This window comes from Armigeres subalbatus, chromosome 1 (assembly GCF_024139115.2).
Source record: "Armigeres subalbatus isolate Guangzhou_Male chromosome 1, GZ_Asu_2, whole genome shotgun sequence".
NCBI lineage: Eukaryota > Metazoa > Arthropoda > Insecta > Diptera > Culicidae > Armigeres > Armigeres subalbatus.
In genome coordinates, this window is record NC_085139.1 from 99,361,042 (window position 1) to 99,386,546 (window position 25,505).

Sequence of the window (25,505 nt, forward strand, 5' to 3'; positions counted from 1 at the left end):
GGATGTAGTAGAATCCACTGTGTTTATGTCATGGTTACTAGAAAACATCGCACTGAAACAAAGTTGAATTTACCATGGAAACTAGTTTTGTAGTAGAATTGAATGCTAGGCAGTCGTATATTATGTTATGAATTTTCGCGTGGTAAAAAAAACACAACATAAGTCAATTTATTTATTTAGATAAAAGCACATTGACATTTTCTTTGCAAAAGGACATGCATATGGATTGTGTTGCAGTTCGTGAACGTAATGTATTGCCTGACAATTTTTAATTCGATTTCCTGCACCAGCAAGAGAACCGTATTTGGAAGCGGATCGAACTTTTCATTTCGTGCGCCTACTGCGAAGCTGATTATTCCCCTCTGAAATATGAATATAATATAAGCGATATAGTTCTCGTAAAATGGATTTTTTTTAATCAGATCTTTTTACCAAAGGATGCGGGATTCCAACGAAAACCGCCCATCAATATCCTCATTGGTGAAAATACCTTTGCTGGGATCAAAAAATCAAGTGCAGTGCCGTCACCTGTGTATAGAAAATATCTAGGTTTATATGACTAGGTTTGTGATATCTGTAGCTTACCTCACTTACCTGACTGAACCAAGGATTTGTATCAGGATAATTGCTTCATAAACGATGGAGCACTTATAAGAAAATGTTTTGCCATGGTGTGGACTCTGGTTAGAATGGCAAAAATATGATCAAGTCAAAATGTTACGTTGTCACAGATTGCGGTAACTGAATAATGAGGTTAGTTTTACTATGACAGATTCAATACGTCTATAGTAAACTCTGCCATGATTAGGTCATTATGAATTCAATTGTTGTTCGTTTTGCTATGATATTATTGCATATGGTTATAGTAAAATTAAAAGCATGTGAATAGTTAATGGTACCACATGATTTTTCTCAGTGTAACAACACGAAGTGAAATTTCAACGCAAAGATTACGACAAGCGTTTGGTTGCATTTAGTTATTAGAAAGACGCATTGGGCAAAGAAAATTGGTTCTATCAGGATCAGCATTTTCTGGAAAAAAGGGTTGATTGCAGAAATGGACTGTTTTGGTGGCATCGGTGTTTGGCGTAGTAGCCTGGTTGCTGTTAGTGATTCCATCCATTCAAATTTATTGCATTATCTCCCTCCGACACGCGCCTGTGATTCTGTTGCAGAAGGGCAACTTTCTGTCGTCGCCAAACTATTCAGTTTTGCACTTTGAAGAAAATACAATTCATCAAAAAATCGATTTAATTTCCAATCTCCAACAGACACAAAACCAAAGAATATTGCCAGTAACAGCCAAATCGCTCAAGGCGTCACATTATTAGAGGAAAGTTTCATTTGACTGCTGTTAGTATTCGAAAAGGCGCATTATTGAAAATAAGGGATCGTCACTGTCGTTTAAACGGAGAAAATTCGGAAACTTAAGCCGAATAGTCTGTTTGACTGGGTGAAGATTTTTCCCAACGTCAATACCTCTTTCTGGATAAATGGTGTCTTAAAGGATTGTGAAGTCCTCCACTGAAAGTCAGACGAGTGGCTTCAGCGGCGATGCGGCCGATGAGTCGTGTTAAAGTCCCTTTTCCACGGTTGGAGACTCCACGGTTGGAAATTACATCTAACTGGGAACTACTATTCGACTTCTTGATTCAGTTGTCTTCCAAGCAGTTTTCGCAATGTAAATAGAGAGACAAAAATAATGATGACAAATAGAAGAAATGACGGCTTTGGCAGGTTTTGTTCTATTATTGTCAGGGGGTTTTTGTATAACTAATTGTGCTCATATTTGACCTAAACATACTTTGCATATCAAAGAATATTGTGGCCAAATTTCATAAAATTTGGTCAACAAAAACCCCCCTGACAATAATAGAACAAAACCTGCTAAATCCGTCATTTTCCCTACCATCCATTTCGTATATCTACGTGGTCCCACGTCACATTTGCGTACAACCCGATTGGGCTGTACCTTTGAATTTTATAGAAGTTCAACAGTTACTTTTAATTCGCGTTTTCTTCAGCTTTTCATGCTGAGAATGCAATGGTATGAATAATCTAACGACACTTTTTAAGAATCATATGAAAAACTTTGTTCTTATGCCCTGGTAGCCGAAAAGTAAAATTGGTAGAATTGATCATGGGACCCATCGGAATGTTATGCCCGAAAATACCAAATAAACGGGTTCCCACTAATTGTCAAAGTAGATAAACACGAGAAAAACAGCTGTTTCGACCTGTCTCATAAAATGCCTTATTGTTATTTCATTTCCAACTTGCGAACAATACTTATCTTTCATAAAATGAATATCTATGGAAATGTGGTGACAATTCCTGCCGCTTGTACAAGACCAGACCAGTTTATAGAACTAACCGATTTATTTTATCTTTCCTTCCAGGTTTGTCATCACCCTGATCCACTTCAATTGAGGACAACGACATCTTAATAAATCTCGGTAGTTTGAGCTACATTGTTATTGCTTATTGCAAAATCACCGTATTTTTGTTGCTGTGACGCCCCATATGCATATGATTCACCGCCCTTGTCTAAGTATAGAGGAGAAGATTGATTTTGTCTTCAGCTACTTTAGTGCCATTTCTATATGCCACTTTGTGGAGTTTCGATTGGCTAGCGACGATTGGTCACACAAAACTAACAAAAAAAGCAATAATAAATGAAAAACAAAAAAGCAACCCATAATAGCCACAAAAGGTAGATAATTAAAGCCATTCGTTGACGGTTGAATTATATCGAAGTATATCTAAAACGACTTCAGCCTAGCCTGAAGGTAAGCATGGAAAATAACGATAACCGGCCCCTCTCCGCCCCATCCAAACCGGCACCGCTTGCAGTCATCCCATTTGTTCCAATCATCAAAGCAAATCCTAACCTAACTTTTTTCGTCATACCCCCATTTGCCCCAGCTGCTCGGCAAACTTGACGGAACCACTTGATGTTTTCATTTAGGCACGCTAGAATAGGTGCATGTCGCGCCCCAAGAATAAGATCATTCTGTCTCGTTCACGCCGCTGCCCAAAACGATTGGGGCAGATCCTAGCTGGAAGCTGGAAGTTGAGCAGCAGAACAACAATACGGAGGCCGGTCGTCGTCGTGAGGCCGGAAAGAGGTAGCAGCCGGCGACGCAAACGAACAAGTGGAAGAAGAAACTAAAGTCTCTCTATCTTAGAGCTCTGCGTCGTCGCTTCGCGGCAAAGCGAACAAGTGTTACTTGCCCGTAACTTGAGCGGGAGATGTAAGGGGACGCTGGTGCCCGGGGAAGGCAGCAATCGCCGATCTCCATCGGGCAGGCCATGCTGCTGAATCTTTTTAACAAACTGGAATTTGTAAGAATTTTTATTCAATCATCTACCGCGCCGTCGCCACTTCGTCGCACTCATGAATCACCCCCGTCATTCATCGGCTCGACAACAACAACAGCAACAACGTGCACGAGGGGTTATGTGCTGCTCTGTGTTCGTTCGCTTTTTCATTATTATTTTAAAGGCTATTCCGCGCCGTAGTCATAATTAGTGATGCAGAAAAAAATGGCATATCGTTTTGCAGTGCAGTGCTACTTCGCGGTGCGGCGCTGCTACTTGCTATTCTATTCTAGAGATGAATGCCATGTTGTTTTGTTTTTCGAGGCTGAGGCGAAACAGAGCGATCGGAGGAATTCTCCCGTTTCAAGGTGGGGGCTTTGACATTTTTGTTCTTTCCATTCGATTGTGCAATCTTGATTTAATCGCGAAACGGAACACGTTCTGAGCCGTTCGACAGGTTGAGAAGTGTCAAAACAAGCAGTGCGGTACTAGAATTGATATTAACTGCAAATGGTTTATTGGCGGGTCGAGCTTGGGTCGCCATTTTTAATTCGCGTCGAACAAGCATCCATTCATCATTGTTGGGTCAGTAAACCTGTCAGTTGGAGTCATCATTCGGCGCACCGTCATGAGGGGCGACAGAAGGGGTCAAATTTCGCACCTTTAGTGGTTGTTTATTTTCATGGGCCTCCTACCCGTGGCTATGGGGATCGATGGCTTTTTACGATCCGCGATGGGACGCATCTTGCAGCAATTTATTATGCATGCATTCGCCACACTTAGTACCAGGCTTTATTTTTGTGGGGCGGGTTCGCAGCTTGTCGGACGTTAGTTTTGCTGTTTACCGTTAAAGTTGGGCTTAGATTGTGAATTGGCTAAACCTTAGCTTACATAACGAAAAAAGACAAACGAAGAGGGCCACAGGGAAGGTGTTATGATGGATGGTTTTCTCTTTGCTTTGGCCTACGGCCTAGTCCATCAATAGATGTAGCGAAAATTAACGGGCGAATGTTTTGAGTGATTGTTTGACAATCGCCTGCGAAAATTGGAATTGTGCAATCGATGGCACACAAATGGACGTTAACTGTCCATGTAGTCAACATGCCGTCAATTACAAGCAACACTTGGGGAGTAGCATATTTATTTGGGATCTGAGGAATTGTAGATATCTGCGAAGTAAATTAATCGACAGGAAATCTGTGATTTTTTTTTGATTGAATTTTGTAAGATTTTTGTGAATCCTGCAGCAGGAATTATGTGAATCCTCTCTGCTTTGTGAAATCCTCGAAAGAATTCTGTGATTTCCTCGGCAGGAATTCTGAAAATTGCTCGCAAGGAATTTAATAAATTTCTCAGCAGTAATTTACATGATACTTCGACAGGATTTCTCGGATGGATTTTGTGAATGCCATGTAATTGCTTCTGTAGGAGCTCATGGATTAATAACGTGAATTTCTCAGCAGGTTTTATATAAGCTGCTGGAATTCCGTGGAATCATAAGTAAAAATTCTATAAAATCCTCTGCAGAATTCCAATAAATTCCTCGGCATGAATTCTTTAGGGAATCCGTGGAAGTCTTGGGAATTCCTCAGCAGGAATTCTGTGAACTTCAGGGCAGATATTTTGTGAATTCATCGGCAAAAGTTTGCGGTGGAGGTTGGCACTCGGATTCTGATGGCTTTTTCGCAAACGGGATCTTCAAGTGGTCTTGTTGTGTAAGGGAGTAGGAGGTTGAGAGTTCGAGTCCCTCTAAAACACGTGTATTCTTTTTCGCAAATTTCATACCAATTTGTACATTTTGAAACATTCACACTTAATCTCCAAAATTCATCTCGGTAAAAGGAAATGACGAACGTGGTCGGCAAATTCTCATTTAACTGATATTTCGTCAACATTTGACATTTGCATTGTTTTCCTAACTTCTGATTGCCGAAGATCAGCAGAGAAACTGAATCACCGAAATTCGGTAACATATTTTGCAATTTAAATCGGTGAAATAATATATTAGCCGAGATTCGGAAAAGCGTAAAACGTCAAATACAAACTTGTAACAACAACGCACAAAAAATAAAAAATAAATGGATTCAAGTACTTTTCGGCTCTTCGAGAGAATGTATTTTGTGTAAGTATTCCATTATTAAAGGCGTGAATACCACATTAAAAATGTTTATCATTTTTTTCAGTTAGTTTGCATTGTGTATAACGCTGATTAAATCAAACCACCATCATTGAATACGTGCATTAGTGTCGAAGGTCCAACCATTTCGAAAACATGCCAAGTATACCCACCGGAAGATGATGTACAAAATTAACATGTGTTGTTACTCAAAATAAATATATTTACTTCATATCTTTATTGTTTGTATTTGTTATTTTTTGCATTTGACATAAGAAAAGGAAGAAAAACAATCATTTACTGAATCTCGGTAAAAATATATGCCAAAGATCTCGAATTGCCGATCGCCCGGTAAATTTTGACAGCTGACAAGACTACATGTTTTGCAGCTCAGTCGGCAATTTGAACTTTTAACGAGATTTTTACCGAGCTCTCAGCTGTTGGATTCTCGGCAATTTATTTTGCCGGCCTCGGTAAAATAAATTAAGTGTGTTGGCTGAGCATATACACAGCCAAGGTATTTAACAATAAAGTGATTTTCGTACTAACGAGTTGCTGAATAATAAAAGAAGGAAAAAAGAAGGAAGAGAAAAGAAGAAAAAATGGGAAGAAGAAAGAAGGAAGGAAGTACAAAGGAAGAAGAAAGAAAAAAGAAGAAAAAATGAATCCTGAATCCAATAAAAAACAGAAACCTGTTAGAATCCCGTCAGGATTCTCGTCAGAATTTTGTCAGAATTTTCGGCAAGTTGGGATTGCTCCCAGATTTCCTGGTGGAATCCCGTCAGCATTGTCGGCAGAATCCCGTGAAGAGTTCTGTCAGGATCCTCGCTAGAATCTAGTCAGTATTCTCGGCAGAATCCTTACAAGCTTCTATACAAAATCTTGCCAGTCTTCTCGGTAGATTACTATCAGGATCCTCTGCAGAATCCTGTCAGGATTCTCAGTAAGTTCTCGTCATAATTATTGGTAGAGTCCTGCCAATACTCTCAGCAGGATCCTATCATAATTCTCGGTATAGTCTCTTAAGAATTCTCGGCAGAATCCCGTCAGGATTCATGATAATATCCCGCTAGAATGTCTCGGCAGAATCGTGTCACGATTCTTGGCTGATTCCCGTCATAATTCTCGGCAGAATCATTTCAATACTAGTCCCAGAAGGTTTTCTTTTGTCTGGATTTTTATCAGAGACCTGTAATAATTATCGGCAGATACCTGGCAGGATTCTTGACAAAACCGCAACAGGATTGTAAGCAAATTTTCGTAAGGATTCTTAGCCGAATCCCATTTAGATTTTCAACACAATCTCATCAGTGTTCACGAGCGAAATCCCGACAGGATTCTTAGTAGGATCTTGTTAGGACTTTTGGCAGATTCAGGACCCGCGGCAAAGTCCTATCAGGATCCTCTGCAGTATCTTTTCTGGATTCTCAGTTTAATTCCGTCATGATTCTCGGCAGAATCCTGTCAACATTAGCCAGAATCCCGTAAGATATTTTGGCCGGATTGAGGCAGAATTCTGTGAGCATTCTCTTCAGAACCCTGCCAGGAATCCAAACCCCCGGATCGAAACGTTGACAATGATTTTAAATTACCAACATTTTCATGTGACTGAAAGCCGAAAATCCTGAATATTACCTCTCAGTAATATCAACAGAATCTTGTCAATATTCTTGGCATAGTCCTGACACGATTCTCGGTAGAACCCCGTCAAAATCCTGTCAGGATTCTCAGCGGGATCCCATCAAGATACTCGAAAGAATTCTGTCATAATTTCTCGGAAGCATTCTGGCTGTCTTCCCCGCAGAATACTTATAAGTTTTTCCCAGAATCCAGTTGATATTCTTAACATAATCCTATCACTATTTTTGGTAGAGTCTTGTCCGATTCTTAGCTTAGATTCACAGGATGCCCTTAAAATTTTAAACAGAATCCTGACTGGACTCCCGCTAAAATCACGTCAGGATTATTGGCAAGATTTTGTCTGGATTGTAGGCCCAATACCATCAGGATTCTCAGCCGAATCTCATTCAGAATTTCGGCGGAATCTCGTCAGCGTTCACGGCAGTATCCCGTCAGAACCTTGTCAGAATTTTCGGCAGAATCTTTTCATATTTCTTGGCAATTTGGGCTTCAGGGTTCTCACCAGCACACTATCAGAATTATCGACAGTATCCTTTCAATATTCTCGGCAGAATCGATAGAGTCTGATAAGGATTTTAGTCTAAATTACTTTGGGAATCTCGGCAGATTTTCGCCCGTATTTTTGCCAGAATCCCGTCAAGATTCTTTGCAGAATCTCATCAGCATAATTTTGTCAGGATTCTCACCAGGATTCCGTCAAGTTTCTTTTCAGAATCCTTTCAGGATTCTCCACAGAGTTCTTGTCAGAATCCCGTAAGGATTCTCGGTTAGATCCTTTCAGAATTCTCGACAAAATCCTGTGAGGATTCTTGTCTGAATTTTCGGCAAAAACCGTGCTGATTTCTCGACAGAATCTTGGCAGGATTTTCAAAATAATCCTCGACACAATTAGACACAATTAGAATTCAGATGAATTCATAACTAAACTTGGATGAAGTCTAATCGAAGTTCAGACGTGATTCGATAGAAATGCAGACGAATTCCCGAAAAGTTTTCTACAAATTCCTGTGGACATTCAAATTAATCCCTAGTTATAAACACATAAACAACATATGCTATGGGTCTAGTTGTTGGCTTGAGGCAAAACTCCATAGCCTAACCAACCCTACCTAACCACCAACTGCGTAGAACTTATGAGGGCATCACCAAGTCGGGGGCCTCTCGCTAAGTAAGTTCTGCATCAACTTTTCCTTCTCTATCCCTAGTTACGGTAAAAATGGGCGTGGCCAGGAGTAGTTATCCTCATTCTTCCCTGTAGGAAAAAAGCATTTCGTGCTAAATAATACGAATTATTAGCTCTAACGAACTCCTTATCTCTGGAATGGTCCGATTGATCGTCAAAGTCCGTAAAGCTGGATTTTTCTGACGACAATTTCTGAGAAAACGCTATACGTATGCCATGACACGTTGCAGCTTTCTAAATGTTCATAAACTTTGAAAATATTTTGAGCTGATTTTCATTGTAAACCGGGGTTGCTATCATTGAACAATGTTTTAGTTTTGGTAGTTCGTCATTCAAAATTGCTGAGCATGACTCCTCAGAATAGTTATCTGCTCGTAGGAAAGACGGGCATTCCCATCATTATTGGGTTTAAGGGCCTCAGGGAGCTGTCCTCTAGGCACGATATCTGCGGGACTGTCTTTCGATCTGATATATGTATTTCGAGTTGAAATTCTTAGTCTCCTCAGTGATACTAGCCATTCTGTTTCGTACAAACACTTCTAGACTAGCAAAAGGTTTTTAGAGCCATGCAAGCACTATTTGACTATCAGACCAAAGAACAACGTCATCAAACTTGATTTTCAAATCATCAAGAACTCTTGTTAATAATCTGGATTAGATTACTATCTAGCAGCAAGAAGCTCTTTGCGAGGTATGGTGCAGCATTTTTTAATTGATGCGACTCTTGATTTACTACAAAGCAAACGTAAGCGAGCTGATCGATCGGAAAGTAAACTTCGAACATAAATCACTGCTCCATAAGCAACGGAAGAGGCTTTTGCAAATCCATGAATTTCTACACCTCTTCGAACAGGGAGAAATCCATATCGTGGTATGGAAATTTCTCTAACCTTAGGAAGAGCATTTCGAAAATGTAGCCATGATTCAAGTAACTCTCCCTCTATCTTAGTGTCAAGCTCAAGCTACCCATAGTTTTGGCATATAAATCTTAGCAATTACAACAATTGGCGACAAAAATTTCAATGGATCGAATTATCGGACAATTCCGGAGAAAATTATACGCTTTGTAAATTCTGTTACATTACTTGTAAGCTGGACACTATAGAAAGTTTACGAAATCTAAGAAGTATGCTGAATAATTTGCTTTGGACTGGTTGTCCTACAAGAAGCACATCATTCAATGATTTCAACGAAAAGACGAGCTTTACCGAAGCACAAAATACGACCCTAAGTTTTGTAGTGGAGCTATTAGGTCTCAACACGGCGTGATGAAGCATGTAATATCGAATTTTATTCCCATCTTCAGACTCATCAACTTCTTGGCAATGGCCTAAGGTTTTATACTCATCAATAAGCTTTACAAATTCTCGTTTTAAATTTGAATCCTTGTAAAGACGTTTCTGAAAGAAAAGAAAACGTCGAAGAGATAGAGAGCGATTATCTTGAAAATCAGATACATCTTCTCTAAATGGTAATTGTACAGCAAATCGACCAGATGACAAACGATGATGAGTCTGCTGGAACAATTTCTCACAGTCATCTTTATCATTTAAGGTATCTGTGTCCACAAAGTCTTCAACTTCCCAAAATTTGGTGATGCTTTTGGCTAGAGATTCAAGTGAAGCTTGGTTAGCTAAATGAAAGTGATTTATATCATTTTCTATATCTCCAGAGAAAATCCAGCCGAAATGAGTTTCTTGGAGCTCTGGTGTACCTTCAACTAGACGTAGCTGTCCGGATTTATGGAGACTAAAAACTTGGATGCACCTATCAACATGTCAATCGACATTGGTAGAGAACTCTGAGTATCTTGACTGAACTGTAACTGCTGACGTTTCCGTAGCATACATTTTTGAGCCACCTATACCTGCAATCGGGACACACATGGATTCTCTGGGTACCTTCAACATTTGCTCAGAAATGAAATTAATTTGAGACTCACTGTCAAGGAGAATACGACAAGGAATTAACTGCCCATCATTCTCAAGCATTACAACAGCTGTCAATAACATAACAGCTTTCAAACTTTTGGATTGGTTATAAGAACATGTCGAATTTAAAGTGGATTGTTGTTGAATCGCAGGATGTTCATTAGAAGTGGGAATAGATGAACCTGTTTTTGAGGATGAAGGTTTAGGTTCTTGGGTTTTTAATTCAAATGTAGACGGTTGGAACTTTGAGAAAGATTCTTCATGCAGAAGTGAATAATGCTTTGTAAAACAAGTTGAAAAAGTTTTCTTAGCAGAACAATCTACTACTCGGTGACCAGATTGGAGGCAGTTGAAACAAATCTTCAATTCTATAACGTTGGCAATGCGCTCTTAAACGGACATAGCGTGCAATTTTGGACATTCGAAATGGCAATGGATCTCTCCACAAATTAAACAAGAAATTGCTCCCTTTACAGATGTGGAAATATGAGTCTTGAGAGGGGGTTTGGTATTGGATGATTTGGTACTTGGCTCCTTATTTGAGCCTGGGGTGCGAGAATTACTACAACGATCAAGTACTTGGCACTCATTTTTAAGGAATAGCAAAGTTTGTTTAAAGCCAGGTAACTCACCGTGTTTCTGCGTCCTTTCCCAGAGCTGACGAGTGTGGTCATCTAGGCGGTTTACGACGAGCTTCGTAATGATGAGTCCAGATAAGTTGTGTCTACGATGACGCGTGGATTCTCGAACTGGTCGGTGATTTGCTTCCACACTTGCTGGAAATGGTTGTCCTGGATCATTTTCGCGTTGATCAAATCAGCTGCATCGCTGACTAGAGCTTTGTCTAGATGATGCAATTTGACGGCGTCGGAGTCGCGGCTGTGACCTACCAAATCCTCAAACATGGCAAATTCGGAGTGAAGCAAATCAAACACATCCAGCTTCTGATCTTGCTCTACTATCTTCAGGATTTCAATAGAAACATGAGTATCACTAGTGTCCAATCTACGAAGTATACCGTAATAACGCCAACGCTAACGTACAGCCGAGTTGCCGAATAATATGCAATTAATTGAAGAGTTCTATAATTTGGTCGGCAGGAAATCTATAAATTTTTCAGAAATAATTTTTTGATTTGTTCGGCAACAATTATATGAATTCCTCGGCATAAATTCTGTGAATTCTTCTGCAGGGATTATGTGAACTCATTGGCAGGACTTCTGTGCATTGCTCGACAGAAAATTTATTGATTCCTCGGAAATAATTCTGTGAAATCCTTGGCAGGAGTTCTGTTCAATTATTTTTTAATTTCTCGTTGGAATTCTGTAAATTCCTCTACAGGAAGGCCTCAACGGGAATTCTGTAGATTCCTCGTCAGCATATCTGTGAATTCCTTGGCAAAAACTTTATGTATTCCTCGGCAAAATTCTGTGAAATCCTTGACTGTAGTTCTGTAACATCATCGGCAGGAGTGTTGTGAAGTGCTTGGCAGGATTTCTATGAACTCAAGACAGGATTTCTTTGAACTCCTCGACTAGTCCTGTGATGTTATCGGAAGGAAGTTTTTGAAGTCCTTGGCAGGTTTTTTTTTAATTCGTTATCAGAAACTCTGTGAACTCTTTGGCAGTTATTAGACATGTTGCTCGATCTGCTTTCTAAGCCGATCGATCCAGCAAGTTACTTGGGAGCATGATCAACTATATGAAATAGAAAAATTGAAGTCTGAGAACATTTACTTGCGAAATGCTCTTGCGGGGCAGTCAACTCAAACAGTCCAATGATCGATGTACTGGTAATTGGTGAAACTTGGATTACAAAAAGTAAAAGCAAATATTACAGCATACCTGGAGTCAAAAGCAAATAATCGTTCCGTAGAAGCTCTTCAGGTGGACTTGCTGTTTTCATAAGAAATTGAGTGACCTTTGATATGAAGGATAACAACGGATTACAACAAATAGCAAAACACGGGTTGCTTTTTCGAAGAGAGTTTGGTTTCAGACAAGGTGCTTCAACTGAGGTGGCTATACTGGAGCTTGTTAATGACATTGATTTTCCATAGATCAAAAATCTAGACCGGAAATACCTTTCCTAGACCTGTCTGTCGTGAATTTCGATTTGGGTGCTGTCCGCATTCGAATTCGCACGGGCGACGATACACTTTCATCTTGTCACACATCCATTATTAGACTGGTAAATAGGGTAGTGAGCTAATTCCCGTCGTAGTTGGTAGTGCCTGGTTTTCAAATCTAATTTATACGCTATCCCAACTACTTACTCTAACTAAGTTGTATGTAACACGTATTTTAGAGTTCCTAGTTTTCATTGTGTACTATTAGCGCATTGAACAAATCATAGTTTATTGAGAATCGGCAAACAAAAACACCCTTCAAAATTTTTAAATTTGTCTTATGAAAATCTGTTTACGTCCATGAGAATTTTCGTTTGTCCAGTCTAAAATTCAATGGATTGCTGTCAAATAAATCTGTTGGTATTGGTGTGCGATTTCTACAAGTACACCAAATTAGTTTTTTATGCGGTATCATACCGTGTTAAATAAAAATAACAAAAAATTCAACCGTCTAAGACGAGTTAAGTACTCTCCATTTAATTCCACCAATTATTTTCGATATCTTTGCAGATACGTATTTCGACCACAACTATGTGGTCGTCTTCAGTGTCTCGTACTTGACTCGACTAAAAGAGCTTTAAGTATTTTTCCAAAAAATTCAATTAATATTGGCATGTACATTGTACATTGTACATTGTGAAACATAATAGAATATGTGTATGGAGCATGTTCGCGGTTATCCAAGATACACCTGAAGTGAAGGCCTTCATGTCGACACGCGTAACCAATGATCTACAGGCCTGTTTTGTAAATGTAATGTACCCATTGTGGTACATGTGATAGAATCTGCATATGGAAGATCTTCACGGTTATCCAAGAAATCCCTGAAGTGAAGGTCTACAGGCATAGCCAATGATCTACAGGCCTGTTTTGTAAATGTAACGTACCCGTTGTGGCACATACGATATAATGTGCGTATGGAAGATATTCACGGTTATCCAAGAAATCCCTGAAGTGAAGGCCTTCAGATCTACACGCGTAACCAATGATCAACAAGCTTGTTTTGTAAATGTAATGTACCCATTACCCTAGCAGCACACATGTTCCACTTAGGTTATTGCAACTCATATGTGACCAGATTTAGTCACAAACAAGTTGCTGCAACCTATTTTACCTGACTTGTGCTGCTCGGGTATGGTACATATGATAGAATCTGCGTATGGCAGATCTTCACGGTTATCCAAGAAATGTCGGAAGTGAAGGTCTTCAGGTCGACACACGTAACCAATGATCTACAGGCCTGTTTTGTAAATGTAACGTACCCGTTGAGGTACATATGATATAATATGCGTATGGAAGATCTACACGGTTATCCAAGAGATCCCTGAAGTAAAGGCCTTCAGGTGTACACGCGTAACCAATGATCTACAGACTTGTTTTGTAAATGTAATGTACCCATTGTGGTACATATGATAGAATCTGCGTATGGCAGATTTTCACGGTTATCCAAGAAATGTCGGAAGTGAAGGTCTTCAGGTCGACACACGTAACCAATGATCTACAGGCCTGTTTTGTAAATGTAATGTACCCATTGTGGTACATGTAACAGAATCTGCGTATGAAAGCCGTTCGCGGATATCCAAGAAATACCTGAAGTGGAGGCCTTCAGGTCGACACACGTAACCAACGATCCAAAGGCCTGTTCTGAATATGTAATGTACCCATTTTGAAGAGAGCATGTACCATATTTGAAACCGGAAAATTGATCTTTAGTTACACGTGTAGATCGAAAGGCCTTACTCCAGGGATTTCTTGGATGACCATGAGCATATGCTGTGAACGCATTCTGTTCTTTGTACTACAGAGAGCATGTACCATATTTGAAACCGGAAAATTGATCTGTAGTTACGCGTGTAGATCAAAAGGCCTTACCCCATGGATTTCTTGGATGATCATGAACATATGCCTTAGAACACATTCTGTTCTTTGTACTACCGAGAGCATGTACCATATTTGAAACCGGAAAATTGATCTTTAGTTACGCGTGTAGATCAAAAGGCCTTACTCCAGGGATTTCTTGGATGACCAAGAACATATGCTGTGAATGCAGTCTGTTCTTTGTACTACAGGGAGCATGTTCCATATTTGAAATCGGAAAATTGATCATCTACGTATCCTTTCTCTGTACCACAAGGAGCATGTAACATACTTAAAACAGGACTTCAAAGCTTTGTTCCTGAGCTCAAGCCATTTCTTGGATAACTGGAAGACTTATCTGTGACTTCATGCAGAATAACTATCGTTCCGGTCAATTTTGAAAGTCCAATTTGAAAGTTTATTTCGGTTCCAGTTAAAAAAATGTCCTAGTGCAATCCCATTTCGACCGCATAAAAATGTTTTTGATTGTCCTGCCATTCAGTTAAATGCCTCAGTCTGTCGAACAACTAACACACATGCTTAACATGTACGTGGGTAGTGCTGCCAGCAAATTTCTATTATGAAATTATTTCTCCTGTTTCAAACTTTTGGAATAGTAGAATATTTTAGTATGAATGACGAGTGTGTATGAAAAATATTAATTTGGAAGACTTTACTTTATTTTTTTTTTTTTTTTTATTCGTATATTTATTTGGTAGGCACTCTGTGTTCTTGACCGCTACTGTGCCGTGATCTACTGTGATACTCTGCTGTGCAGAGTCCACACAGAATCTATTTTTTGATGTTCATAATTCGTTATTGTTGTCATTGCTAGTCCATATCATCGTAAGTCCATTGTGTTTATTTGTCCATGTGGTGAATCCAGTGATCGTTGCTTTGTTCGGTTGCCATTAATCGAAGAACGTTGGAGGAATGCCTCCGAGAAGAACAGTTTTGTCAGTCGACATGGAACTTCCGGGTGAATTCCTGGAGGAACTTCCGCAGGAATTTCTGGAGGAACTTCCGGAGGAATTCCTGGAAGAACTTCCGGAGGAATTCCTGAAGGAACTTCCGGAGGAACTCCTGGAGGAACTTCAGGAAGAACTCCTGGAGGAACTTCCGGAAGAACTCCTGGAGGAACTTCCGGAAGAACTCCTGAAGGAACTTCTTGAAGAACTTCCGGAGGATTTCCTGGAGAAATTTCCGGAGGAACTCCCGGAGGAACTCATGGAGGAACTTCCGGAGGAACTCCTGGAGGTACTTCCGCAGGGACTCCTGGAGAAACTTCCGGAGGAACTCCTGGATCAACTTCCGGAAGAACTCCTGGAGGAACTTCCGGAAGAACTCCTGAACGAACTTCCAGAGGAATTTCTGGAGGAACTTCAGGAAGAATTCCTGGAGGAACTTCCGCAGGAATTTCTGGAGGAACTTCCGGAGGAATTTCTGGAGGAACTTCCGGAGGAATTCCTGAAGGAACTTCCGGAGGAACTCCTGGAGGAACTTCAGGAAGAACTCCTGGAGGAACTTCCGGAAGAACTCCTGGAGGAACTTCCGGAAGAACTCCTGGAGGAACTTCCTGAAGAACTTCCGGAGGATTTCCTGGAGAAATTTCCGGAGGAACTCCCGGAGGAACTCATGGAGGAACTTCCGGAGGAACTCCTGGAGGTACTTCCGCAGGGACTCCTGGAGAAACTTCCGGAGGAACTCCTGGATCAACTTCCGGAAGAACTCCTGGAGGAACTTCCGGAAGAACTTCTGAACGAACTTCCAGAGGAATTTCCGGAGGAACTTCTGGAGGAACTTCCGGAGGATCTTCTGGAGGAACTTCCGGAGGAACTTCTGGAGGAACTTCCGGAGGAACTTCTGGAGGAACTTCTGGAGGAACTTCTAGAGGAACTTCCGGAGGAACTTCTGGAGCAACTTCCCGAGGAACTTCTGGAGCATATTCCGGAGGAACTCCTGGAGGAACTACAGGAAGAACTTCCGGGGGAACTCCTGGAGGAACTTCCGAAGGAACTCCTGGAGGAACTTCCGGAGGAACTCCTTGAGGAATTTCCGGAGGAACTCCTGGAGGAACTCCTGGAGGTACTTCCGGAGGAACTCCTGGAGAAACTTCCGTAGGAACTCCTAGAGGAACTTCCGAAGGAACTCCTGGAGGAACTCCTGGAGGAATTTCCGAAGGAACTCCTGGAGGAACTTCCGAAGGAAATCCTGGAGAAACTTCCGGAGGAACTCCTGGAGGAACTTCCGGAGGAACTCCTGGGGGAATTTCCGGAGGAACTCCTGGAGGAACTTCCGGAGGAACTCCTGGAGGAACTTCCGGAGGAACTCCTGAAGGAACTTCCGGAGGTACTTCTGGAGGAATTTCCGGAGGAACTCTTGGAGGAACTTCTGGAGGAACTCCTGGAGGAACCTCCGGAGGATTTCCTGGAGGAACTTAAGAGAAACTCCAAGAGGAACTTCCGGAGGAACTCCTGGAGGAACTTCCGGAGGAACTTCTGGAGGAACTTCTGGAGGAACTCCTGGAGGAACTTCTGGAAGAACTCCTGGAGGAACTTCCGGAAGAACCCCTGGAGGAACTTTCGGAGGAAACCCTGGAGGAACTTTTGGAGGAACTCCTGGAGGAACTTCCGGAGGAACTCTTGGAGGAACTTCCGGAGGAACTTCCGGAGGAACTTCTGGAAGAACTTCCGGAGGAACTTCTGGAAGAACTTCCGGAGGAACTCCTGAAAGAACTTTCGGAGGAACTCCTGGAGGAACTTTCGGAGGAACTCCTCGAGGAACTTGACCAAGATTGGCAGCGTCCTGACTCACGGCATCCAAGGGGAAAACTGAGCACCCGTAGAAAAACAAAACACCAGTATTATGGAACTACATGAGATGGGTAAAAGATAAACAAAAGAATTTTGAAAATCTGATCTCGGTATTCGGCGTATACTATCGGCAACAAATGGTGGATATTTCTGAAATCTGTAGTGAATACCTCACTGTAAGTTGTAGAGTTCCTCAGGGCAGTAACTTAGGGCCACTTTTCTTTTTAAACTACATGAACTCAATTGCAATGTTCCATTTGATAGGCCAACCGAGATCATTTGCAGATGATACAGCCATTATGTATGAATGTGAGTCTCTGTCCAATTATTATTATCATCTCTCGTACTAAGACCGGAGTGGCCTGTGCAGTAGATAAAAGTCTTCTCCGCCAGTCCCGCAGTCTTCGGAGGGTCCGGAAATCGCCTTTCACCTGATCGATCCACCTTGCTCGCTGTGCACCTAGCCTTATTGTGCCCCCGTTGGATCGTTGTCGAGTATCATTTTCACCAAGTTATCGTCTAAAATTCTGGCTACGTGCCCGGTCTACCGCAGTCTTCCGGATTTCGAGGTGTTAACGATGGATGGCTCTCCCAACAGCTGTTACTTAGCGTGCTTCATTCACCTCCTCCATGTACCGTCTTCTATCTGCACCCCGCCATACGCAACACTATCCTCTCTTTTCCCAGAGGTGAACCAGTCAAGAGCTGAAAGCCTCTTTAATAAAGAAGAAAAAAAAAAAAAAACTATCCTCTCGAAAATTCCAAGTGTGCGTTGATCCTCCACGAGCATTGTCCATGTTGTCGTATCTTCGTTTTTCTTTAATCGAAATAATAAATTCACCAGACCTAACTATATCACCGTCAAACTTTCTCTTTTACTAAAACTTAAAAAAAACGTGTTTTTTTTCCGGAGCATCAACGTCAGCGATCCTTCGCTTAAGAAAATCGTTTCCAGAATGAGCCAAGTATTTCAATCACACGTTCATTTCTTCCGGGGCTGACTTTGCGTTCCGTTGCGTTTCTCTTATTCCTGCGTTTATTTTATTTTCCCTTCAGGAACATTTTCCGTGTCAAGAGACGTATAATAATAACCTAAATTACACGTGAAATAAATATTAGCATGCTGTATCGATAAGTCGCAAATTCTATTCGAGTGCTATCACTAATCTTTAAAATCATTACGCTATGACGAAAACTTAACAACGAAATAATGTACTGTTTACGCAACACAGTATAATTATTTTGGTGCTTATATTATGAACCATAATACTAAGTTTGCAAAATAGCACATTTCTTTTGTTGATAATTAAAATAACGTGTTATTCCGTGCATAGTGCGAACATGGTATAAATGTATAATCCCCTAGGCACAAATTAATATATATATTCACTCATAATTCTCCTTTTTCTTTTTAAAGTACAATATCGATTCACATCTTTTTATAGTATGTCAATGCTTTTTGACATTTAGATGTAAATAAATATTTAGCCAGTGAAAAGTGAAATCGTGCGAAGGAGAATAATTGTAGCGGTAAATATTACTTTTTTTTTGTTTAACTATTTATTCTTATTCGCAGCCCTATTCACTACATCCATCTCCACCTGTATTCTTTAAAAGCTACAACATTCAATTTGTTTTCATGATGCTTATTGGGTTTTCAGGTACCTTAAGGCAACGCAAGTCCAATGTTATTTATGGGGAGGTGCATCGAATAAACCTATGCACTGCCCATTGACTCCTCTCCAGATGGTGCATCATGATTTATACGTATGCTATGGACACACTATAATAACTTGAATCCGTGCAACGTACGGAGGAGAAGCAATGCATCGACGAAATGAAAATAAGCATAGGGTCTGTTCAAAAGGCAAGTTTCGAAGTTTCATAAGAGCAATGTTTACATTTTTTTTTTATATAGAGTTTTTGGCTCGTGCAATCGTCTATGTCTATAGAAAACAATGCAGAATAAAGGTGATGTGATTGGATATCCAAGAAATAAACCAAGTATGCGTTACATTTTATTATGAAAAATTGTCTCTGGTTTCTATGACATTTCCAAACAAGTTTATTTTTCCATCTGAGTATCCAAGAAAAAAATTTAGTCATTCCGTTTTGTTCAGGCTAGTGGAACACACGGTATACGAAGTTGTCATCAAACCTGGAAGGGCGAACCATCAAATTTCTACTCCGAAGCGGCCGTAATTCCCTCGACTGCTGTGAATTAGTTGTACCAATTGTATCTATCGGCTCTTTATCAAGAACTGAAGATCCGACTGCAGTCCCTTCGTCATCGAGTACTTCATCGGCTGTACCCGCAGATATTTCCAAAACAGGATCTTTTTTGACTTCCACTACGTTTCTTGCGTATTGTACTCCCGTCTTACTAACTACAACCACTTTTGCACCTTCTCTAGCTACAACTTGGAAGCGCTCCGGCAGAAAACTTGAATCAGTTTTTGAACGCTTCTGGCGAGCGAGCAAGACTACATCGCCAATTTTAATATCGGACTCCTTAGCACCCCGCTCAGTATCCGCATACAATTTACTGGCATGTTTTGTATCAGCGTCTCTTTCACGTACCTCATCGCGATCCAGCTTTTCGTTCGACGGAATGCTCCACAGACAAGGGAATGTACCACGGTGTTTCCAGCCCACCATCAGCTCGAAAGGCGTTACGGCAAGACGAGAGTGGGGAATCAGTGTGTTGTGGCGGTGCACGTATTCTTGCAGAGCACAACGCCAGTTTTTACCGTCTATCCTGGAAGCTGATAGTGCCTTTAAGATCCCCTGGTTCTGCCTTTCCACAGCCCCATTGGATTGGGGGCTTAGAGGTATGGCCTTTCTTATTTCAATACCCTTTTCCTTCCAGAATTCGACAAAAGCAGCGCTCTGGAAAGGAGGCCCGTTGTCGCTCTGAATTATAATGGGCAGTCCCCAGGTCTGAAATATCTTGCACAAGGCGGCATTTGTGCTTTCGGCGTCAGTTGACTTCATTTCAACGGCATAGAGGTACCTAGAATATGTGTCGACAATAATCAACAACTCACCTGTTCCAAAACTGGGAACCGACAAAAAATCAACTTGAAGTATTTCCCATGGGCCCTCTGGAAGATCTCTCGAAGAAAGTGGCACAGGAGGGTTGCGTTTGGATAGAAGCAAACATGTTTCACAACTCCTGACAAATCGTGACACTTCAGCGGACATTTTTGGCCACCAAAAAAATTGCCTCATAATGCGTTTCATCGCCACCTCTCCTACATGTCCGCCGTGAGCTGATTCAAGAGCCTTCATCCTCAAAGACATAGGCAAAATTGTCCGTTCGTCCTTGAACACCGTGTATCCGAGACAATGCAACGTTTTTTTGTGAGCTTCATAAGCTCTAACTTCCTGCGACCATACCTTTTTCTTCAGCGCTTCTCGAACGAGTTGTAGTTCTTGATCGCACTCTGACATCCTCTCGATTTCTGTCCATGTGAGTTCCATGCATCCAGCGTCCAGTGAATACAGATAATGCTTCTCATCATCATCCTGGAATGGTCTGGTTACCTGTGTTTCCGGTATCAGCCTGGATAGAGCGTCAGCTACATTTTCACTGCCTGGAATGCACCGGACGGTGAAATCGTATGCCTGTAGCCTCAAAGCCCAACCTTCTGCACGCGTCACTGCTCTTTTTCCTAAACGGTGGTTTGTATGAAAAATGAACTGGTTGGCCTCTGCGTCCGTACGGATAACAAATGATGTACCCAAAAGATAATACCTGAACCGCTCTACCCCCCAGACCACAGCCAGAGCTTCTCTTTGCGTTTGCGGGTATCTCTGTTCTGTTGGGGACAATACCTTCGACGCGCATGCAATGATACGTGGATCCCCAGCGTTATTGAACTGCGCGAGTACCGCTCCGAGCCCAGTTGGCGATGCATCAACATAAAGTTCAATGCGATCCGTTGGGTTGTAGTATCCCAGCCGTTTGATAGTTTTTAATGCCTCATCCTTAATGTGGAAGAATTCTCGATCCTCATTGGCAGTCCAATAAAATGTATCAGAAGCTGCTAATGCTCGCAAATGTTGCGTTTTAGTCGCCCGGTGAATGATAAATTTGTCCACAAATGTTATCAAGCCGAGGAAACTTTTCACCTCCGAGCAACTAACCGGAGTGCGGAATTGATTGATAGCTGAAACTTTCTCCTCCTTAATCATCCATCCATCCGGTGTCAAAGTGAACCCAAGAAATCCAACGATTTGTCTGCCGAAAACACACTTGTCCTTGTTAAGTTTAACGTTATGATTGGCCAAACATGCCATAACGGCTGCCAAATTTCGGTCATGTTCTTCCTTAGTTGACCCAAATACAAGGATGTCGTCCTGGTAATTTCTACATCCATCACACTCCCCCAATATTTTCCTCTGCAGGGTTTCTTGGAATATATCCGGAGCATTACAGAGTCCGAATGGAAGACGTACACATCGGAACATTCCAAATTCGGTAAAGAAATTGGTTAAGTGCCTCGAATCTTTATCCAACTCAATGTGGAAAAACGCATTGGAAATATCAATAGTCGAAAACCACGCTGCCCCATTAAGGTCTGCCAAAATTTGTTCCAACGTTGGCATCGAAAATGGAGTGCGCTGGATATATTGATTGGGCCCTCGCAGATCGATCACTAATCTGATGTCTTCCTTTCCTTTAGGCACAACCAACATAGAAGAACAGAAAGAGGTATCCATACCGTCAACTACGGGTTCTATGATGTTTGCCCTTATGAGTTCTTGGATGCGCTTTTCGACCAGAGGCTTAACTGCCAGAGGAATATTGAGGAAGATGTTTCGGCAAGGTGGTCTTGTTTTGTCGTAGAAGATCTTGACGGGAGGCACGTTGAATTTGGGAAAAATGTCATTCGTAGAGATCACTGCGATCTCTCCAGCATACAACGACTGCTGATTTCCAACACACTGAGGTTGAACTGGAACTTTAAGGCCAAGCATGAGTATACTGTAGCGCGATGCAGTTGATCTACATAGTAGAGCTCGTACTTCTTTGATCACATAGAACTTCTCCAGAAGAACCGGCCTGTCATCGGAGATATACAGATATGCGAAAAATGTTGCGATTACTGCTATTTCCCCAGACGTAGCGTACGCTTTAAGTGGTCGGTCAGTTTGATGGCTCACGTTAAACACTTCCTTATTGTACTTAGGATTTGAGATTAAATTTCGAAATGAGTCCTCGGTGAATGTGTTCACTTGTGCTCCCGAGTCAACTAAGAACGAACATCGGAATCCCGCCACTGTTGCAAGTACTATTCCTTCATCCGAAGACTCGACCAACTGATGTGGAACTGTTCTGGGTACTTCTGGATGTAGATGGTTCAGCTAATGATAGTGTAAAAATATCTAATCAATTTTAACTTTTCTAAATTCCATTCACCCATACTTACAACATTTATATTTCTAGTATCAAGCTTGTCAAATTCATTTTCGTTTTCCAAAATGTTGGGCCAAGACAGTTCGAGCGAAACTGATGAAGCCTTTGTTTTTGGTTTTTCTTCCAACTCAAAAGCACGCGTAGATGGCTGTCTAAGACCAGAGTTAACTTGACCTTTTTCGTTGTGGTTAAATACCTGTACAATAATGAACCCATGAGTTTTCTTCAATTCAAATAATACTTATTCTTACTGCCAATTTTAACATATTTATTGGAATCTTTGTACTTAAAGTATGTAACGAACTAATAAATAAAAACAATGCTTTATTTCAAGCTTTAATGATTTCTTATGTACGCATATTTAATCTTCTGTGACGGCACTTACCATATCTTCCATGGCTGTAATTTCCTCTACCTTCTCGACAGCGGCGATCTTGGCCGGCACTGTTTCCAAAGCTTCCTCAGCAGAGCGCTTAAAGTTTGTGTTTGTACACGCCCTCTGGATATGCCCCACAATTCCGCATCTGTTGCATGTCTTAGATTTGACCCTGCAGGCGTCCGCCGAATGATAGACGCTGTAGCACCGCCAACATCTTTCTCCGTTCTGATGGAATGTCTTTGGTTGAACCCTTCCTTCGGTGAACGACTGTCTGCCTCTCGAAGGGCGCCAGTTGGCTCGTCGACCAGAGTATCCACGATTATTCACATTTCCTCGAGTGAAACGAGTGGCTTCCCAGTTTGTTGTCAACCGTAATGGAGCGACCAGTGCTGCTGATGTCTTATCGGACTGCTTCCCGCGTTTTAGCATAACGTACTCTTCATTGAGTCGAATTGCTTCCAGCTCCCGAACTTTATCGACAAGATCGGTGAAGTTGCACTTGCGATTCAACATTTTCAACGCAGCGGTTCGCACATCTCGTCTTGTAGCATGTTCTGCCACCGTTGAGATTATCTCATCAAATTCCTTATTCTGGTCGTATTCACATAGCCTAGCTGTTGAACCAACCCTTAATATAAAGTTCAGATCGGATTCCTCGTCTTTCTGGATCATCATTGTCAATCGTCGCCTCATCAACATAACGTCCGACCCAGAGCCAAAATACGTCTTAAGCCTATGCATGGCATTCGAAAACGGTTCCAATACTGCATCCGGGGCATCGGCGTCGGACTTTGTATTTCTGAAAATTTCCAGTAGACGAGGTCCGGCCTTCACCTTGAAGATAGTATACATAACCGATTCTTCTTCAATTCCTGCCAGCTTCATCGAGTCAACGAGCAAATCTTTCCACAATTCAAAAGTATGTCTGTGGATTTGTTCGTCATTAGCTGCTTTGCACTCGGGGACGTTAATGGATGCGACGGACAGCTGGTTCATGGATGACAGGAACCTCGATTCCTCGAAACTACGAGACGCAACAGGATGGCTTGGAATGCGATGTGTGCTGCTGAAACCAGCTTGTACGTCAAATTCTGGATTTTGACTGTCAACGTTACTACCCGTGTCCTTCGCATGGAGTCCAGCTCGAAGCTCTTCTACCTCTTTGCGAGAAAGCTCAAGTTCATTTGCCAAATGTGCTCTCATCTCCTTTTCTTCCGCAAGCTGCTCCGCTAAATCGGTAAACAGGTCGTTTTCCTCCGCGCTCTGCGGGGCTCGAACATATCTTCCTGCAACCAAACAGAAAACAACTCTATAGAGTACCATACACATGAGAGGCCTAAACGCTTCCACAATCAGTTTAATTATTAGCATTTATGGCTTTCTTTACCACAACTGGTTCCCATTGTACAGCCATATTTCCTAACATATTTAAGATTATGTTATTGTGGAATTCCTAAACGCTTTGTTTAGTAAAGGCCTGCTCACTTTACAGTCTGAAATGTTATGAAGAGTCCTGCACGCTCTTCAAATCTATTACCATGATTGTAATACAGAGACCTGCACGCTCTGATTCCTACCGTAGAGGCCTACTCGCTCTACATCTAATGCAATCTTATATTATGAAGAGTCCTTCACGCTCTTCAAAGGTATTACTGTGAATGCCATACAGAGACCTGCACGCTCTGATTTCCATTGTAGAGGCCTACTCGCACTACATCATTTGCAATCTTACATTGTGAAGAGTCCTTCACGCTCTTCGGATTTATTAGTGTGATTGCCAAACAGAGTCCTGCACGCTCTGATTTTCATTGCAGAGGCCTACTCGCTCTACATCTTTTTCACAACCTTGATCCACCATCTTTCTTTTTTTTCTTTTTTTTTTTGCGTGTGTTGCAAAATTGTTCGTCCAACACATGATTAAAATTAAAAAAAATTATATGTTTCATGCTCACCTGCCGACTGCGCCATGTCGTATCTTCGTTTTTCTTTAATCGAAATAATAAATTCACCAGACCAGTTTTTTTTGTTTCCGGAGCATCAACGTCAGCGATCCTTCGCTTAAGAAAATCGTTTCCAGAATGAGCCAAGTATTTCAATCACACGTTCATTTCTTCCGGGGCTGACTTTGCGTTCCGTTGCGTTTCTCTTATTCCTGCGTTTATTTTATTTTCCCTTCAGGAACATTTTCCGTGTCAAGAGACGTATAATAATAACCTAAATTACACGTGAAATAAATATTAGCATGCTGTATCGATAAGTCGCAAATTCTATTCGAGTGCTATCACTAATCTTTAAAATCATTACGCTATGACGAAAACTTAACAACGAAATAATGTACTGTTTACGCAACACAGTATAATTATTTTGGTGCTTATGTTATGAACCATAATACTAAGTTTGCAAAATAGCACATTTCTTTTGTTGATAATTAAAATAACGTGTTATTCCGTGCATAGTGCGAACATGGTATAAATGTATAATCCCCTAGGCACAAATTAATATATATATTCACTCATAATTCTCCTTTTTCTTTTTAAAGTACAATATCGATTCACATCTTTTTATAGTATGTCAATGCTTTTTGACATTTAGATGTAAATAAATATTTAGCCAGTGAAAAGTGAAATCGTGCGAAGGAGAATAATTGTAGCGGTAAATATTACTTTTTTTTTGTTTAACTATTTATTCTTATTCGCAGCCCTATTCACTACACA

General features: G+C 41.2%; 1 protein-coding gene across 1 annotated transcript; it reads right to left on the bottom strand.

The window, feature by feature from the left end:
- Positions 1 to 22,356: 22,356 nt before the first annotated feature.
- Positions 22,357 to 24,761, bottom strand: LOC134227919 (uncharacterized). The gene is made up of 3 exons (XM_062709660.1): positions 24,744 to 24,761; positions 22,798 to 24,077; positions 22,357 to 22,608 (listed from the first exon to the last, which is right to left on the bottom strand). Exons 1-3 carry the CDS (start codon positions 24,757 to 24,759, stop codon positions 22,357 to 22,359), a joined length of 1,548 nt encoding a protein of 515 aa, XP_062565644.1. The 5' UTR covers positions 24,760 to 24,761.
- Positions 24,762 to 25,505: the final 744 nt, after the last annotated feature.